This window comes from Sylvia atricapilla, chromosome 2 (genome assembly GCF_009819655.1).
Source record: "Sylvia atricapilla isolate bSylAtr1 chromosome 2, bSylAtr1.pri, whole genome shotgun sequence".
In the NCBI taxonomy this organism is placed as follows: Eukaryota; Metazoa; Chordata; class Aves; order Passeriformes; family Sylviidae; genus Sylvia; species Sylvia atricapilla.
Genome location: NC_089141.1, coordinates 53789963 through 53808975, shown reverse-complemented (window position 1 = coordinate 53808975; position 19013 = coordinate 53789963). Strand labels below are relative to the sequence as shown.

At 38.5% G+C, this 19013-nt stretch overlaps 1 protein-coding gene across 3 annotated transcripts in view; it reads left to right on the top strand.

The window, feature by feature from the left end:
* The window catches only part of COG3 (component of oligomeric golgi complex 3), a 30663-nt gene extending 13305 nt beyond the window's left edge, over nucleotides 1–17358 (top strand). For all 3 annotated transcript variants that reach the window (XM_066313303.1, XM_066313304.1, XM_066313305.1), the window contains 11 exons: nucleotides 73–233; nucleotides 2314–2419; nucleotides 4280–4404; nucleotides 6032–6121; nucleotides 7970–8090; nucleotides 10367–10455; nucleotides 10555–10689; nucleotides 11702–11777; nucleotides 13225–13352; nucleotides 13933–14031; nucleotides 15225–17358. In XM_066313303.1, the coding sequence (XP_066169400.1) occupies nucleotides 73–233; nucleotides 2314–2419; nucleotides 4280–4404; nucleotides 6032–6121; nucleotides 7970–8090; nucleotides 10367–10455; nucleotides 10555–10689; nucleotides 11702–11777; nucleotides 13225–13352; nucleotides 13933–14031; nucleotides 15225–15254 (1160 nt within the window). In that variant the 3' untranslated portion in view covers nucleotides 15255–17358. The remainder of the gene's footprint in view (nucleotides 1–72; nucleotides 234–2313; nucleotides 2420–4279; nucleotides 4405–6031; nucleotides 6122–7969; nucleotides 8091–10366; nucleotides 10456–10554; nucleotides 10690–11701; nucleotides 11778–13224; nucleotides 13353–13932; nucleotides 14032–15224) is intronic.
* The last annotated feature ends 1655 nt before the right edge of the window (nucleotides 17359–19013 follow it).

The following is a 19013-nucleotide window of genomic DNA, read 5'->3' as shown; positions in this document are numbered from 1 at the left end:
GTACTTCGAACTTGTGTTTCTGTAAGCTTGTTTTGTAATTAACAAGTTTGTGCCTTTTCTTACCTTTGTCAGCTGAACAACTGGGTGCGTTTGCAGCTGGTGTCAAGCAGATGCTGGAGGATGTACAGGAGCGCCTTGTCTACAGGACACACATTTACATTCAGACCGACATCACCGGCTACAAGCCCGCGCCAGGCGATCTCGCCTATCCTGACAAGCTGGAAATGATGGAGGTACAGCCTCAGCTTTGTCACTGGCCTTGACTTTGTACATGCAGTGTATGCAGTTGGTGCTTTGCAGCTTGGGTTTTCCTGTTCTTAGGTGAATTTAGTGTTACTGGCATTTTTAAATTGATACCTTCTTGATTAAATTATGACCCTAAACTAGTTATCAGCATTTTATGTCAAACTTAGTGACAATGGCAACAGTTCTCACAGTTAACAGTTTTATCAAAACTTGAAGGTTCTGAATTTTCGTTTACATTCGTAAGACTCAATGTATTTTCTAGTTGAGTTGGAATTGAAGAGATACTTTAGACAGTCCCAGTTAGCTGCAAGTTTGTTTTCAGAATTCCTGGTCAACTGGCTTTTGGTAGGCATGTGTGTATCCTGTGCTCAGGCGGTGTGAGAGGAGACTTGCTTTAGATGATTTAACATGCTAGCAGTGGCTTCCAGAAGCCTTTTTCAAGTTCTTATCAGTATTAGCCATTTTTTCAGTCATTCCAAGCCCTTTGTGTTAATGTTCGTGTTGAAATGGATCAGACTAATTCTACTTATTTTAAAGTGTTAATACTATGTTTTGGAAATGTAACAACTTTCAGAAAGAAATAAATGCCTAATGAGAAACCCTTAATGAGTTTTTGACTAGAACAAGCTGCAACTGCATGAAGACTGCATGGAAGCAGTAAATCATAGTAAAAATCCCTCTCCAAATAATTATTGCCATTCACTTTGTAATGGGAGGCCCAAGCTATCAAAGGACTTAGGTGACTGACAACGGCATTTCAAACGTGGACTGGCAAGATCCAAATTTTATTGCTGTGTTCTGCTTTCCACCTTGCTGTCAGAATAGCTGGTGGTGCTTAGAAAATTGTAGGACTTAGTTCCAGCTGACCAGTTGGTAGAGAAGCTGCAGTTTGACTTTGGAATCAGAACATTACTTATAAAAAATACAGAAGCTATCTACCTATCTATCTTACCTACATACCCACCTACCTAAAATATATGTGTTTTGCTGTGGGCTGAAAGAAATTAACATTGTGTAACTGTACCTTACTGTGCTCAATTCTTGCCTGCAAACAGACAAAACACTGTGAGAAAATTATCAGTAGTGAACTCATTTTGCCATGATATTGTCTGTATACACATCTAAAGTTTTTATTGTGCTACAGTTTGTACCTTGGCAATTTTGTGGGATATCCATAGGGTTTTAAACCCTGAAGCTAGTGAGTTTGTTGAGTACATGGTCTTTGTATTGAAAGTTTAAGGGCTAATAAGCCTCTTTAGGGAAGTAATTCTGCTGTTTGAGCTTTATGAGGCCTTATTTTCTAACAAAAGTCCTATGGCCCTTCAGTTAAAGAGAAAGTTCATTCCAAATTGAGAAATTATGCTGCTTTTCATATGTCCTTGTACGGCTTCAGTTTTTGCCTGGTTTGAGATGCGTTTTGCTACTTGATTGCTTCTAAACCTCAAAACCTTGCTATTTAGAGAGACCTTCTGTCTTACTAAATGAATTATTAAAATGTTAAAAGCACGGGGCAGAAGTGTTTCTTGTGCTGTTCTGCTCAAATATTAATGCAGTTCTTTGCCCATTCTTGTTGCCTCTTGTTGCTTTGAAGCAGACCAAGTAGTTGAAAAGGTTGAAGTGTGGAAATGTTGAGTAATGTTAGGGAAAAGCTTTTGGTTGAACTCCTGCAGGGAATAAACTAGAGAGTACTTTTGGGCCATCTGCACATATCAGTTATGGAAATACAGCCATCAAAAATGATCTGTTTAAAATCCAAGTAAGTGTTGAACTGGGTTACCCTATTTTGAACTTTTCTTTCTAAGTGGCTTTATAGGTCATCACTGAGAGATCAGTAAAACAGGCAAAATGGAAAGAACAGTGCTTTACACAGATACATATTTGCGAATCTATCATGTTGCAGTATTTCTGCTACTGATTTGGAAACATCTCACTATTTCTTCTAAATGTCTTTGAAACACATGAAGCTGAGTGTAGCTGATTTCTTTTGCAATTCATTATGCTTTTATCTGTTGTAACCAAAGCAGTGTTATGTGATATTAAAATATTATTGTGTATCTATCTTTGCAGCAAATTGCACAGAGTTTGAAAGAGGAGCAGAAGAAGGTGCCATCGGAAGCTTCATTTTCAGATGTCCGGCTAGAAGATCCCGAGTCCTCCAGCTTAGTTAAATCTGGTATGAAATCTCTCTCATGTTGTCAAATTAGTGCATGAAGCTCATGGAATGTGACATTAACTTGAATCATCTTTGAGAAACTTGCATGTATCTTAAAGGGTTATTTTCCTAGACAGATTCGTAAGCGATTTTGAGAGGTGAACTTTGTCTCAAAGTTTTAGTTTTGTATTTTTAATGAGAAATGGCCTAATCTTTTTCTTTTGGTGCCATTTCTTTGTGCTTCCAGTGCAATCCGTTATGTGAAGCAACTACTTTTGCAGCCAACAGCATCTGTTGTATTTTGTATGAACCTGGGCTTTTGTATATCCCTGCCATTAAGATGTGTACTTGAGGATGCTTTTGTTTGTTAACTGTGTTAAAATGAGAAAGGCAATTTAGTGTGTCAGGCACATCTCTTAAGTTATAGGTATTTACAATAATTCAGAATTTAGTCCTTGACATTTTAAACATGTGACCCATGTGTCTGTAAATTACAGCAAACTGGACTAAAATTTCAGGAAATGTGGCTGTTCTGATGCCAGTCATTTGAGTGTTAGAAATTTTTAAATTATTGTCGAAGATCCATGAAGAATTTCTCCTTTTATTTTATCATTGTTCAGAGTGGTATAGTGTTATTTCCCCAGCAGCATCTTTCTCAGCTCTTTCTCACTTGTTTCTTGTATTCCTTTTGATAACATGGTAGTTTCTTGCTTTTGGCTTGCTTTGCCCTGCTTTTCTGAAGGGGTGTTTCTAGCTGGTATCCACAAATCCCATTGAGAATGGAGTTCATCTTACTTCACCCCAGCTGTATGGAATTTGCAAGTCCTGTAAATCTCACCTGCACTCAGGAAATGGAAGGAACCTATATGGTATAATTTGAAGATATGTGTGTGAGATAATTGGGATTATTTGCCCTTCAGAAGTGCCTCTCTCCCATTTCCGTGCCTGCAGGAGTAGCTGAAGTGACTAATAAATAGCCTAGGAACCTCAAACTGATAGCATAAGATTTTACACGCTTTCTAATTACTGTGACAATAAATTTATAGTTGCAAGAGGTAGAAAGATATTACTAGATTATTTCAGATAATTTCTGCACTGATCACATAAACACAAGTGCATTTTCTATCAGTAGGTGAAACTCCTAAAATTTTACTTTCTTAAAATAGTTGCTATTTGGAATCAGAGTTCTGATGCTACTGACTCAGCTGTTTCCCAGCTTGATTTAAGGACAAAATGAAAATGATTTAAGACTTTTATCAGGTGTTGTGAAAATCCATTTTGAGCATACAGAGTTATTATGAAGGTTATCCAGGAGGAGCACTTTTTTATGTTTGCAACAAACTCATGCCAAAGTTGTTTTTTCTGTTATTTTTACAGTTATTAAAATTATGTTTAAGTCCTATATTTTCTGCAACTGTTTCATCCATGTAGGATTATCCCTGACAGAAAGGAAAGCTTGAAAAAATAAAATAGGATTTTTTTTTATTTTTTCCTTTAAATTTCCTGTAATTCCATGATCTCTAACCATTTCTTTTCCTCATTTCTCCTGTACAATTTTTTTTTCAGTAACTGTTCTATCCTTTCAGCTGTTTAGCTGAGTGGGTGTGTCATTGGAGACATGCCTGTAAAACTAACTCATTAAGAAAGGTCAAGCTGGGCCACCCCAGATAGCAAATTCATGTCTCTCACAGGCTTGTGCTCTATTCACATTAGAAATCTAGTACTGACCTGCTCAGAAGAAAAAAATAAAATCAGCTGTTTGGGTAAAATAAAATGTCATATTTCTGTGTAGAGAATATAAAATGCAGTCAATATTACATGTTCTTTGGTTGAAGGGGTAGATGGGCAAGTTTTTCATGTGTGTATTTTGCTTTTAAACAGGTTCAGCTGAATCCCTTAATCCCAGGCATCAGAGCACGATTTCACCTGCAGATCTGCATGGAATGTGGTATCCTACTGTCAGAAGGACTCTAGTGTGTCTCTCCAAACTGTACAGATGTATAGATGTATGCAAAAAAATTTCTTTATTTCTTTATCTAATTTCTAGCTGAAGTTACAAAGTGTGTAGGGCACCATGTCTTAAGTATTTTAATATAAACTAGGAATGGACGATTACTGGCCTCTAATCTTTTGGTCTTTCTGCTGCTATCTCTATGTAAAACAAGTGAACTGACAAATTTAGGTCATCATTTCCAAGTTTAATATTTGTAGAATTAGAAAAATGGCACTGATTTGTACATCTATTACTTTTGCTGTTACAGAAATAATTTAATGTCTGATGTTCAAGATACTGGTCTCACCAAAGCAGAGCAGTGAGTAGGACAAGAACAAATAGAAAGTTCTGGGTCAATTATAGAGAATGATTTTATTCCTGAAATTACTGGATGAATGTGTTCGTGTGATGTCTCTGTCTTAAAAATGATGACTCTACTACTTCTACATTTTGAAAACGTTCTGAATTTTTTTTTTTGTGGCACATCTCCTCATGTTCCAGAATGTAGGAACACATTTCCAAAGTTTAAGGCAGTGGAAATCTTCATGTCTAGCAGAAACAAAAGCAGTGTTTACTTAACACATATTTTAAGACTTTCCCATTAAAATCTGCTTTGTGTTGCTCACTTAACAGCATATAAGGCTGACAAATCTCTGAGGAAACTAATGCAAGTGTTTTTGCTTTTCTGCATGTGTTGTATCTTTATTAGATACATTTAATGGATATAAAAATATCTTTGATGGGTGTTACATCAAACTCCTGCCAAGATGCTATTGCTAAAAATGAAGCTGGAAGATACTAATGCTTTATTGCTTAAAATATCAATCCCACTAAGGACAGATGAATATTTGCCCTTGTTTTCAGCTAGAGCTTTGTAAATGAGGTGATTTCTGCATTGTTTGCAAGGCTTGTTTTCGGTGTTTCAGCACAGAGGTTAATTTAGTTTTCTCCTGAGACACTGCAGCAGAGCTGGTACCCCTTGCCTGCTCCCTGTAGATTGGGAAGACATGAATGGAGGGAGTGGCGCTGGGAAGTCTGGGGCAGTCGGAGCTCTCCTGTGCTCTGTTGTAGTGCTGGTGGGCATGAGCTGTGTTCCTATATGGCTGGCTCAGCCTTGGGATCATATTGCTGCCACTTAAGGGCTTGTTCTGTGTCCCCTGGGCCATGGCAGCTGTCATGTTTGTTTACTAAGCTGTCACAAATGTGAGGTAATTTGAGTCTGCCTGAGGTTAGGCTGACTGAGTGATCTCGTGTCTCTTGCAGATGTAGCTTGCACGCACAGGTAGTCGCCCTGACACGAAGAAGTGTCTGGTCGGGTTACCCAGCACACACCATTCATGCTGTTGGCTCTGAATGTGTGAGGTGTCACTGACCATGTTGCTACCCAGATGCCAATTCAGAGCTGCAGGGTGAGCAGGGAGTGCTTGTGTCGGTACCTGCATCCAGCCTGAGTGCTTGTAGCAGGCTTTTGTACGTGAATGCTCCATCCCGTGTCACTGCACTTAGCCAACATGTTTGTAGCTAGTTAATCTCGAGTTTTATAAGCTGGTAAACACATTGCTCACACAGTGCGAGACTTAAAATTCTGCCTAAGCTTTGCTAACAGCTCTTTTGTTGGTCTGATTTTCTCTTCCCTGCAGAGGGCAGTGTTTCAGGGATTATCGCAAGAGGCCTTATCTGCCTGCATCCAGTCGCTGCTGGGAGCTGCTGATTCCATTAGCAAAAACAAGGTCAGAATCTGTGCTTTGGGTATGATTTCCACAGCCCCCAGCCCCTTGTATATCTAAAGTCACGAAGCAGCAGTTCAGAATTCTGTTAAAATCTTGGTCAAACCATGTTGCTCTGCCCCCAGAGACTTGCTGGATTTGCCAGTTCTTAGTTACGGTTAATGTATTGCAGGGTAAAGATAAATGGTTCACATGCTAGTCTGTTTGAAAAGGTGGAATACAGATCATAGCAATCATGTTTGCAGACTGCTCTAACTCATGGGAATTCAGTGAAGTGATGCCTAAAGAGAAATTTCTGCTAGAGGACCTTGCTCTCTGTATTTATTTTCACTGCCCGTTACTGTTTTCTCTTTTTTTCTGCCTCCACTGTTTGAATTTTCAAAAAGCTTTCTAACTTATGTTCACTGGGAAGGAGTTTTAAGTATGCTCTGCTCAGAACTTTATTATCAAAAGATTTGATCTCATGTGCTGCTCAGAATTCAGTGCAGATTCATCAAGTCATTTAAACTTTAAATGTGCTTAAGTAGTTGGAGTAAACTTTGTTTTTCCTGTCACAGTTCCTTTAAATCCTGTAGTAATTAGCTAATTCCTAACAGCCAGGAAGTGAACAACAACAACAACAAGTCTTAATAGGCTAAAATTACTGGATTTTTAGAAGCAATAAATATTTAGTAATGGAAAAGGTTTTAGTTCTGATTGGAAATATCTGTTTTAAAGTATCTCTTTTGAGTCTCCTTTGAAAAATATCTGTTAAACATGGTATCTTTAAAAAGAAATTCAAGCTACACTTCCCTTTAGCTTGAGCAGGTAACTATTTCCTGTGTAACTGATTCAGAATTCTGCAGTTAAATACCAATTCCAGCACTCTGTACCTGGCCAGCATTGACTTAAAAGTATTGCAGAGAATAAAACTTGTCCTGGAATAAACCATATGTAGGTTGGCCCAGAACTAGGATCTCTACCACTCTGTTCATGATGCACGATAATTTAATGTTATCTGGTGAAATTATGCATATAAGAATTAAAAAAGAGCCAAACCCAAACAATTCAAGAAGCCCTTTCCACCACTCACATTTAGTGAAATTTCTATTTGTTGAAACAGCAGATTTAAATCTGGTTTCTTCTTTTCTGTTTTGTTTAACATTATATCAAGGAAAGTTCTCCTCCAGCTTGCAAAAGCAAATTTGAATTCTAGAATCCTCCTCCTTTTACCTCAATGAGCCATGAACTTTAAAGATTAAAATCAACACACAGCATGAAGCATGTAGCTAAAATAACAGGCACTGCAAAACTGATCATTTTGATGGTGTGAACTTGGCCTTCTTTTACTCTTTGTATCTTTGCTGTACTGTTTAGAAATTAACTAAGCTTTGTGTTTAATGACATGGGAAAAATGCATTGTAAAACCTTTGCAGAACAGCACAGTTAATCAAGGTTATTACAGGAACATTAACTTTTTTAGTAATTGTAATGATGAAAACAAATTTACAGCCTCATGTTTTTCAACTATAAATTATATGAATTACATGAAATCATTCCTTTTTCTGAAGAGGAATAAATTTGTATCTTTCAAATAGTGGATACCTTTACTTAATGAGGACATTTAGTAATATGGCTGTGTAATCTAATTCTTCTAAGAAATGGCAATAAAGTCTGCTTCTGTAGTGCAGTGTATTAGGAATGGTACAGAAGCAGGATTTGTTGATCCCAGAGTGTAGTTAATGATACTACAGACTAATGGAAAAAGCTTGTTAACTAATAAGAGTGGAAATGTTGAAACTTTGCTCTTCATTTAATTGTTTTGGGGGGGGGGGTTTACATATAATGCATGTTCTTTCTCTTGTGCTGTAGACCCAAGTTGATGGACAGCTCTTCTTAATAAAACACCTTCTGATTCTTCGTGAACAAATTGCTCCTTTCCACACTGATTTCACCATTAAGGAAATTTCCCTGGACCTTAAGAAAACTAGAGGTACTGAACAGTTGCTGGCTACAGAATGGGATGGGATTATCCTCCCTTTGTGCCAGCAAAAAAATTGGGTTTATTTTATGTTCACTTGCAATGACCTGCATGCTTTTTCTAATCTCTTGCTTTGTTCCTAGCTGCTCTGAAAAAAACCCAAAACCATTGTCATAGTCAGGGCAATTCAAGATGTAGCTAATGAATTCTTTATTTTTGTATGAAATGCATTTGCCTGCTTTTGCTGCTGACCTAACTCATTTATGCAGTCTCTTTTAAGAACAGCTAAGTAATCTACATTTCTATTGCAGAGAGATGTCTTTCCTCTTTTCTGACCAGTTAAAAGGAATGTCTTTCCTTACCGCTGCTTAGCAGGAGAATTTAACAATACATAGTCAACTTAGGAAGAGCAAATTAAGATTTCCTGGACCTTTCTGTGAGGTTTTTGTTTTGAGAAGAATTTCTTATTTTGCAAATTCAATAAACAGTGTCGTTATTATGGTATTATTTAGCAAGCATGTCTCTTGTAGGAAAACAGAAGTAGTGGCCATGGTCATGGTTTTTGAAATTGTACTATTGTTCCCTTGTAAAATTCAGGAAAACGGCTCTCAATACAAAATTGAGCTGTCATGCACTTTCCAAGTTGTAAGGATAATGGGAAAAATTATTGGAAAGATGTCAAGTTTCTCTCCTTCCATTCCAGAAGATAAAGCTGAAGAAATAACTTCTCTTTCCTGCTAATATGCTGCAGTTCTTAATTCTGAAGCAAGCATTTCTTACACTAACCATTTCACTTGTTGCATTTGAACATTAATGAAACCTCCCACCTGTTGAGTGGTTTCTAGTTGACTGGAGGTTAAAGGGCAAATACATCCTTTTGGTGTCTTGCCCTGGCTGACATACAAGTTTGTTCTCTATCTTTATTTAATGGAATAAATTTTTGTGCCAGCCAGTGCTTTGCAGATGGTAGTGGTAAGTAATGGAAAACACTTTCTTTATATTGGGTGGTGGTGGCAGTGGTGTTGAAAAGGTGTATGTTGTGCTTAATTCTTACTGTGGTGTAGCATAAGCCAGTAGGGCTTTTATATTTGGGATGAGTTGTAGAAGAAAAATAACATGACTAGTAGTTTTACTGTGTTCTAGTCAAACTTCCTGCACACAGGTTTAAGGTTTAATTTGGTATTTACAGATGAAGCGGTACTGCTTGCTGTAAAAGTCATGCTTTTGCCCAATTTCTTGGAAGTAGTATAATGCTAAGGTTCATGTAGCTGAAATATTTGGTGGGAAAAAGGACTAGCTTCTAGTCTTCTAATCAAGACTTTGGGAAATCTTTGGAATTTTGGTTTTGTTCTCTGAATTATTTTACCAGCAATCTTGCTCTGTGTTCACCTTTCACTGCATAGGAGTGAACTGCAGATTCTTAGTTCAGTGCAAAACCTACAAACCTGTGTTTGGTATTCTCTCTTTATTTGATGTCTTTTTACTCATATGTCTTTTTTCCCTCCCCCTGTTTTATACAGAGTGCAAAATTCCTTTTGAAATGAAAAAAAAAAAAAAAGTACATGGATGTGTAGGATGATAAATGGCTGACAATAGGGTAAAAAGCTATACTGGAACTAATAATTTTCTTTTTCCCAATTTGACTAGATTTTGGCTTGACAGCATACTGATAAGATTATAGGTGTAATTTCAGTATCTTGTGTTAATTACAGACATTGTTGCTTTTCCTTCCTGAGACTTCTGTAGAGAACATAAACATGAATGTTTATCAACCTTGATGTTTTGTTGTTTAGTCCTAAATAAAGCAGCTAAACACAGAGGATAAAAGTGTAAATTCGAAGTTATTTCATGCAACTGTAGTTGGTGTCCTCAGGCAATGTGTGCAAAATTTTGCATATTGTTTGTAAATGCTTAAATAGCTTATGTAAAAGTCTTCCACTAGATATACAGTAACAAGAAGAGGAGACCTCACACAGTTTTCATGCTCATAGCACTGCAGTTAATATCAGCAACTTGTTACTTTCTTGTAATGTATTTATCTGTTTAGACTGTGTAACTGTTAGGTACAGGTGTACCATAGATGCCATTGAAAAATAGTGAATTAAGCCTTGCATGCTTCTGTGCATGTGCATTTGTGCGTCCACTCCAAGCAGTGCTAGAATCATTAATGTTACAGTCATAATCTTTCATGCTGGGCTGTTTTTTATGCATAAATGAGTGATTAGAGTCTGTAGTTCCTGGAGCTGAGTGGCATTGACTTACAGTGTGAGTGACTTTCTGGTTCACAGATGCAGCATTTAAAATCCTGAATCCTAAGGCAGTTTCAAGATTTTTTAGACTGAACAGCAACAACGCCTTGATACAGTTCTTACTGGAGGTAATGCAGAGTCTTATTGCATTAAGAAAAATTGGGTCATTTAAGTGTGTGGTGATCTCTGGCAAGTAAAAAGAAGAGAATTGTCATTCTCTGTTCAAGGGTACTCCAGAAATCAGAGAACATTATATCGACTCCAAGAAAGACGTAGATCGTCATCTGAAATCAGCTTGTGAGCAGTTTATTCAGCAGCAAACCAAACAGTTTATAGAACAGCTGGAGGAGTTCATGACAAAGGTACAAATGTGCTGTATGTTTGTTAACCTAACTGGAGTACTGGTAGGATAAAGGGAATTGGTATTTAAAATGTGTATATGACAAGCTGCTAATGCTGTGTGATTAGCTGAAGATAATGTGCTTTCCTTTAAGTTCCAACAGCAATTTTTCAGGCATTTTTGAGATTAATGGATTAAAGGAACATGTTGTAGTTTGTTTTTAAAAGCAGCCCTTGTGTTCTTTGATCAAGAAGCTTTCATTTTTCCTTGAATTGTGACAGGTGTGTGAAGGTTGGGAAGAGCTTTTTCTTTTTGCGGGAACTACTTTGACTGTATTTGTAAGCCTTCAAAAACAGTCTTGGGTCATGTGCGTTCTTCTGGGAGGTCTTAGAGTATTAGATGTCTTGTTACAGTACATTTCTTTCTAGAACCTGCTCTAGAGGTCAGGATTTCTAGGTATCTTGAGAAAACCTCACAACAGGATCTATTTTGAACCTTAGGTCCTGAAAATAAGTGACTTGACCCCTCAAAGGCTGGGGCTACAGCATTGCATGGACTGCAGATATCCCAGCTGCTGATTTTTTGAGAATTTAGAAGATTACAGTATTAAATTTACTCATGCCTGTCATGCTGGGATAGGGGTCAGTGGCATGCCTAAAATATAGATGGGTAACTGGTGAGATTGATAGCTTGTCAGAGTGATCGCAATGATTCATTAGGAATCTGGGGAGTTTGATTAAGCTGCTTAAGGATAAGTCTCTTTCGAGGTTTTATATCCTTAGGTGCCTAAGCATCTTTGTAAATTTAATCCCATTTTGAATTTTACTTTCAAGAATTGATCACAGTTGTAATTCTGAATTGCATTTCTGTCAAGCTGCTTCCCCTGTGTGTTGTTAAGTCAGGTCGTAGAAGAGACAGAGCAGTGGAGATTCTGTGCACTGTGGTATTTAAGAGAGTTGTGTAATTTTTACTTGGTCATTTTGTTGTGAACTCACCTGAAAGAAGCATAGTTTTGTTGATTTTACTTGTTCTAGGTTGCTGCTTTGAAAACAATGGCCACTCAAGGAGGTCCCAATTACAGCCTTTCACAGCAACCTTGGGCACAACCAGGTATTTACTTTGGTTTATATTCATGTTACTATTAGAAATCTGAAGAGGTGATCAGAATAACTTGGACTGAGAGACGGTGATTAATTTTGAAAAATTCTGCATATAACTGTCTTTTTCTTGTAAATCCTAGCTTCCATTTTAACCTGTGTGCTATTTGAAATGTCTTAAGACAGTTCTAAAAACCTGACAAACCTCAGAATATGTATTGAATTGGTGCAGTAGCTGAATACCTTGAGTCTTGAGCTATGATTGTTCTTGCATGTAAACAGCATTTCTGCGACTGCATACAGAATGTGCTTAAGGAATTAATTGATTGTGTTATGATAAAGCTTTTGCTTTTGTAGGAAAGAATGAAGCCTCATTGATGCCCTTATTGTCTGTACATTTGGTATTTGCTTTGTTTTCAGTTTTCCTGTCACTATGCAAAAATGGAATCTGGGTTTGTTTCCCTCTTTTTTAAAAACTCAAATGGAAATGCTTCATAGGAACATTTGGAGCAGTTTTAGATGCTCCTCGGTTGTTCTGCTCTTCACATTACTAAGTTGTGCTTCTGAGTGAAAAAATCTGATTATTCCAAATCATATATTGGAACCTTCTGTTGCATCATATTTTTAAGATGCAAAGCCAGCCATGTTCATACATAATTCAGTGCTGCTCCATGGGTCAGACACTCTCAAGGGCTAACTTGAGCTTCCGCTTAACATCTCCCACTTCTTCAGGAGTATTTTTAATGTTTGTTTGGAGATAATTATGTGTGTAGAAGCAGATCGAAGCAGAGCTTCTGCTGTTTCCTGCAGTCATCTGTCTGGGAAGTGGGATTAGGCAGAAAATTTAGATGTGGCAGAAGTTTAAGTTGGGGGGAAAAGCCACACAGGATATTAACTTCAGTACTTTAAAACTACAAAATATATTTTCCCCTGGCCTTTAAGCAATGATCTTGTAAAATCATTAAAATTCTTAGCAATAAAAAAGAAGGTCTTGTCGGACAGAAAATTCCTGTCTGGTTAATTCAAAATCCAGATTTCTTTGCAGCCTTTCCTCTCACAGACAGGGTCTATGATCAGTAAGGAGAATTTGTGATATTCTGTTCTCTTTAGTAGCACTGTTGCCCAACAGTTTCTTTTCCAGGTAAGTTTTCTGGGAGGGAGCCTATGTGGAACTTCATTGCTATTATACGTCTGTGATTTTAGAAACCTCAGGAGATTGTGGTAGCTTTCAGAAATGGGGTAGGTGCGTTTTCTGCAGGGAAAGGAAGCAGTGTCTAGCAGGCTGTGATCCTGTGATGGGTTTGACACTGCACAGCCCAGCATCCCCTCTCTCCCTTGCACTCAAACCTGTGGTAGTGATCCGCCCCAGGAGAGCAGAGGTGATTTTCTGGAGTGTAGGTTTCAGTGAGCAGAACTCCATTTTAGCCTATTAAACCTATTTTCTTTTCTTTTACTTTCAGCAAAGATCAACGATCTGGTCTCTTCCACTTACAAGACAATAAAAACAAAGTTACCATCAACTTTACGAAGCATGTCCTTATACTTGTCCAATAAAGATACAGAATTAATTCTGTTCAAGCCAGTCAGGGTGAGTATTGCGGCCATGTTTTACTGTAGATGTTTCATGTTGGTATCTTCAGCTGAGAAACACCAAATCCAAGCATCTGTACTGCTCATGCTTGTACTGCACAGCACACATATATTGCAGGGAAGTTAACTGCTATTCTTTATTGAGTACATCCTCCACTTGGCACCAAATGAGCTACCATAAGGAAAATTAACTCTGTCTCACACCAAACCAGTAGATTTTGGTCAGTTATGCATGGGGAGGAGCACTGGACGCAGAGAGGATGATACAGATTCAGTGGAAAACCTGCTGTAAACCACCAGAAGAGGCAAGCTTGAGTTTTAAGCTTCCAGGTTAAGTCTTTAGGACTCAGTGTTTTGCTTTAGCACAACTCAGCTGAAGTTTTTATCTCACAGTTACTGTGGATTCCTTGTAGCTGTTCTGGGGCTTGTTTTAGAAAAGTTCTTGAAGCTTGACTGCTTCTCCCTACCTGGTCACTTCAGTAACTATTCCATGTACATTGTGTTTGTTCTGATTCATGTTTAAGATGGGCGTTGTGTTTTTTAATATTGATTTTGTTTTTTCTTCTTTCCTTTGAAAGAATAACATTCAGCAAATGTTCCAGAAACTCCATGCTCTGTTAAAGGAAGAATTTAGTAATGAAGACCTCCAGATCATAGCTTGCCCTTCAATGGAACAGGTATATATTGAAGCTCCTTATTTTATCAGTTGCTCTTTCATGTGACTGGCTTTTATAAACATTGATTTTTTTTTTCATTTTTCATACTTCCACTGTTCAGAATCATTATTTATTTCTTATCCCCCTTAATCCTGGATGATTAAACTTTGAGCTTTATCTGATCTTAAGACTCTCTGCTAGGAGGGGACTTTATTTGGTTGGGTTTTTTTAATGAATGTTTGATAGATTTTCTTAAACCAAGGTGGTGATTGATGTTGCTGGGGATTGAGTTGTACAGCATTGTAGAAGAGTCTTGCCATTTCCTGGCATTGTCTTCTTGGAAAGGTGTCAAAGCCAGTGAATATGCCTCTTAAAAACCTGTGCATTTGAAGGCACTCTTTCCTTTGACAAATACAGAAAGCAACAACTTTTACATTTAGGAAGCATGAGAATGAATCACTAAAGTGCATTTAAAGTGAATTGTATTGGAAAACTGTGCAGATGTTTAAGGAACTGTAACCCTACATGGTCTTTAGTCTCAGAGATAATTTGGGTTTAAAATTCCCTGTATTAGGATTCTTTGTCAGAAGCCAACTAGGCTTTTAAAAATGTCACTTTGACTTCAGTAGTCTAGGGAATGTGAGTATCTTGATTATGGCAGGGTGCAGTATTTAAACAGGTAAATATCTAGTTTATGGATTAGAGGGTGTTGCCTGCAGTGCGTGTGGCCACAGGAATGTGCAATAACTGTCTTGGAGTGCCGAGTGGGAGTGATGCACCATAAGGAGATGGGGTTATCCTGGAGATGGCTTCCTCTAATTGTCTATCTGATGAACTTTAGGATCAATCATCCTACAAACTGAAGTGTGTGGGAAGCCATATTGTAATCTATGGGAAACAAGTACTGTGAGGTAAATGGTAAACATTTTTTTGCCAGTGGGCCTGTTTTTTGGAATCTCTTGACAGCACATGAAGTTATCTTAGGAAGTTTATCCCAGTAGTTTGTGACTGCTGAAATAAGTGGTCAGCATGGTCAAGGGTTGCATTTTCAAAAGCCTGTGAGTAGGCATTTGACTGGAAATTTTGGCCGTTGTTTTGTACCTATCTTCTGATTAATCTGCTTCCTAGGAATCCTGTTTAAAGGTTAAAATATGACACATCAGTTCTGCAACTTGGCTACTCTGTCTAATGTAGGCTTTCATTTTGTCTTTCAGGTGAACTTACTGTTGTCAATGTCCAAGTAGCCCAGCAGTGAGGCTGCTTGGAATAAGCTTCAGCCAAATGCCAGGCAGTGAAGAGAATGCAGAGACATTTGCTTGAAGTAAACAAAGGATCCCACAGTCCAGTCCAGTTTGCATCAAAACTACCCAGGCTGCTTAACCCTGCTTAGGGGAAAAAACCCAGAATGAACGGGTTTGTTGATTTGGTAAAGGTCTTCTTGTTCATTGGCTTGAGCAGTGGCTAGAAGAAAATGAAACTAAAACCCCTTTGCTGACCACTCGTATGGAAGCTCAATTACTGCCTTTTTCAGATATTTTCAAAACTCAAAACCTTTTTTGTTTGTTTTTTTTTAATATAAAAACCATTCTTGCTTTCCCTTAATGACCTGATATATGCAATAGAAAGTCACACTTCCAAAAGATGCTGGAAATACAGTGCAGGGAATCAAATGAGAGCAGCAATAGGTATTTGTGAGACTTGGGAGATGATCACATTGGTATGACAATTTGACTTAAGCAGGCATGCCCTGAGTTTTTCTTTAACCTCCCTGAAAATCCTGGTAATCTACCACATGCCTGAAAGTAATTCAGAGGTTCTTGCTTGGAAAAACTTAATTTCCCACATGTGAAATGTTTCTTGAAACACTGGATGGGCTGTCTTTCTTACACTCTTGTGATTGGGAGATGTGAGGTCTGCCTTGCAGTGTCGTACTCTAGCCTTTCTCTATGTGAAGAGTCTCAGATCCTTGGGATTTGCAATGGAAAGCTGTGCAACATAATTTCAGTTGTTTCTGAGGGAACTGCATGTTTTCAGATGCTTTACAACAGTGCTTAGCATTGAGGTTTTCAGCTCCCTAATTTTACGGCAAAGTTGGGTTTTTTGCCTTTCCCAAGATCAGATGGTGGTGTCCCATTGTTTAAAGTGGGAACAGGGTCTAGAACTTGCACAGCCTTTGTGCCGTGGAGAAAGTGCTCATTAGGGGGTGTGGGGACGTATGCAAGGCTGTCAGATCTGCATTGTAAAGGCAGGATAAATACCCGTAACTGGTGAACATGAGTGAGCATTAATTGGACATTAGTGTGGAAAGCTGGATGCTAAATGCCTGATCCTTAATGGAATGAACACTTCAGGGTGCCTCAGTGTGTAAATCTTCATTGTGCAGCACTGCAAAATGGAAATGTAGTGGGTGATGTGACAGATTTTTAACTTATTTTTAAAGTCCGTTCTTTACTTTTGAATATGAAGAAATTTCCTTGCACATCGATGATATTTTGATTTAATAATTGTCCTGTTATAAATAACAAGGCTCGAGTATAGGATGGTAGGATTGAAAGCTACCACAAGAAGTGTTACAGCAGTATTGCTGAGATACATAAATGGTACTTACAGGACCTTACATGACTCCTTAAAAATTAAGTAAAGGAACTAACAAGGAGAAAAATTTGCCCTCTCCCTTTACTTATTTAGAAATACAGGCTGTAAAATAATGTCCAGTGCATTGTAATATATGTATATTTGTTTTTTATAAATTTTTTCAGAAGGACTGCATGGTCACTGTACAGAGTTATGACTGACTAAATACAGGCATTGTACAGAAGAGATGTGAAGGGTAAACCATGGCAGTAGTCACTCCTGTGCTTGGGATCTATTTCTCTCAGAGTACCCAGACAGCTCTAGGACAGCTGGTGGAAGGATTAGAAGAGCAATCAGTTTATACAGCCTGTTTGCTAAATGAACATTTGTTTAAACATGTACAGTTTCAGATAGTTATGTTTACAAATAGTGCAAATACTTTCAAAAGATTAATTTAAGATGCTTTATATTATCTGACTAGAAACTTGCTGTTTTTAATTTTTTTAAATAAAAATGTTGCCTCCTATTTTGGTCCAAGAGTAAAGCTTTATTCTGTATCCTGAGGCTCGTCTGTCGAGATAACTGTAATACAGAGACAATAAACATCCTGTAAGCACAAGTTGTGCATTGCTGAGAAGTGTTCTTTTTTTAGCAGTAAGAGAAGAGTTTTTTTGGCACAGATATATATCTGAGTGCTGAATGTACAGCTAATTGTTAAATTAATGCCTCTTTATGGTTATAATAAAAGTAAATTTGTATTTTCTTTACTGACAAGCAGTCTTGTGTGACTAAATGGTCTCTTTCCTTGCAGTTTTGTTAGGAGGCAGAAACTACAACTGTGAACCACAACTGTAATACAAGAACATATTTAACTAAGTTGGCTTTTACTAAGAGCTTGGGAGCTGGTGGCAGAAAACACAAGTTTTACTGTGTTTGATGACTGTTCTTGCCTGGTTACTCACAGACTCATCTACCCAGAGTTTCTCATTACCCTGTGGTGCTCTTCTGGTCTTTGGTGGTATAAAACGCATCATGCAGAAGCTTGTGGTTTGTCCCCTGTAATATCAGCATGAAGCTTCCCTTCACCCTCTGGCTTTCACAATGTAATTTGAATGAACTATCAGAGTAAAAGCTCTCCTTCCCTGTGGAATTTGGCTTCTTACTAGTCTGAGAAGGTATGGGGCAGTGATGTGTGACTAAAGCTTCCTGGTCACTTGGAGCTTCCTCTAGGGGTCTGGCTCTTTTGGATTGCATCTTGTAAATGAGGTGAATGCCTGGCCAGCTTTTGGTCAACAGTGATGCTTACAGCACAATCTTACACTGTGCTATGTGTTTCCAAGCAAAACTTAATAGTCCTTTTCTCAAACTGCATATTTGTTATTGACAAAGTGATGTGGGTGTGAAAAGGGGGAAAGGTGCTACTGAAGCAAATCCTGGTGACTGCAGGTAGCTCCAGCTCTGTCTACAAATACTGTTTTATCCTACTGTTGTGTATTTTCATCCTTATTGAGCCCCAAAACAAAGCCAGTTTGTGGAGCAAGTCAGCTCTTTGATATAAAGACCTCTAAATAGAGCAAAAGGAAAAAAGAATCCGTTGGTCCCTTCCAGTGGTGGCCAACTATGCCACTAAGCCATGGGTATTGCCATCAGCTGAGCCTGGAAACCCAAGAGACTCCTCATGTTCCCTCCCTTGCATTGTCCCTAGTCCCTGTGCCCAGGCTGCTCTTTGCCATCCCCTCTGCACCAGCCCAGGTGTCTCTGGCTGAGAGCCAAAGCAAGCTCGTTGGTCACACTCGGCACAAGCATTTCCCAGATTTCTGATTTCTCAGCTGCAGTATGAAAGCCACGTGCTTCAAGACACTGTGTGTAACCCTGCTGGTCAGACTGGGAGCCATCACATGCTGTCAGCTGAGGAAAACCTGCTTGCAAGGACCTGGTGTACAGATGGGCATTGTGAGCTAGAAGAAAGGAGCTTTGTTTGTATTGGAGAGTGACTGTTACCGCCCTGATAAGGGAGAAGTTGGTCTGAAATGCTGATGTGACTCCTTGCTATGAGCACTCATTTCTTGCATTTCAGTATTTCTTGCAGGTAGAAGATAACGAAATGCAAGGAGTGATATCAACGAGAAAGAGATTGTCAAAAGTATTGCAACACTGATTATTGGAGAGCAGGCTCATGAGCTGAATGTTTTTAGACTGAAGGACATTTGGTCTGTGCCTGCACCAGGGAAGAGAACTTGAATCCTTCCACCTGAGGCCTCAGCCCCCAACTGAGCATGGGCATTATGTGATTTCAGTGCTGACCACTTGTGTTTGCCTCCAGTAAGGGACAGGGTTACACAGCAGTAGGCTGGGACAGGCACACTGGCGCCAAACAGGGCCCAACCCTGGCCAGAGCAGCATTTCCACCTCTAAGGGTCAGAGGGAAA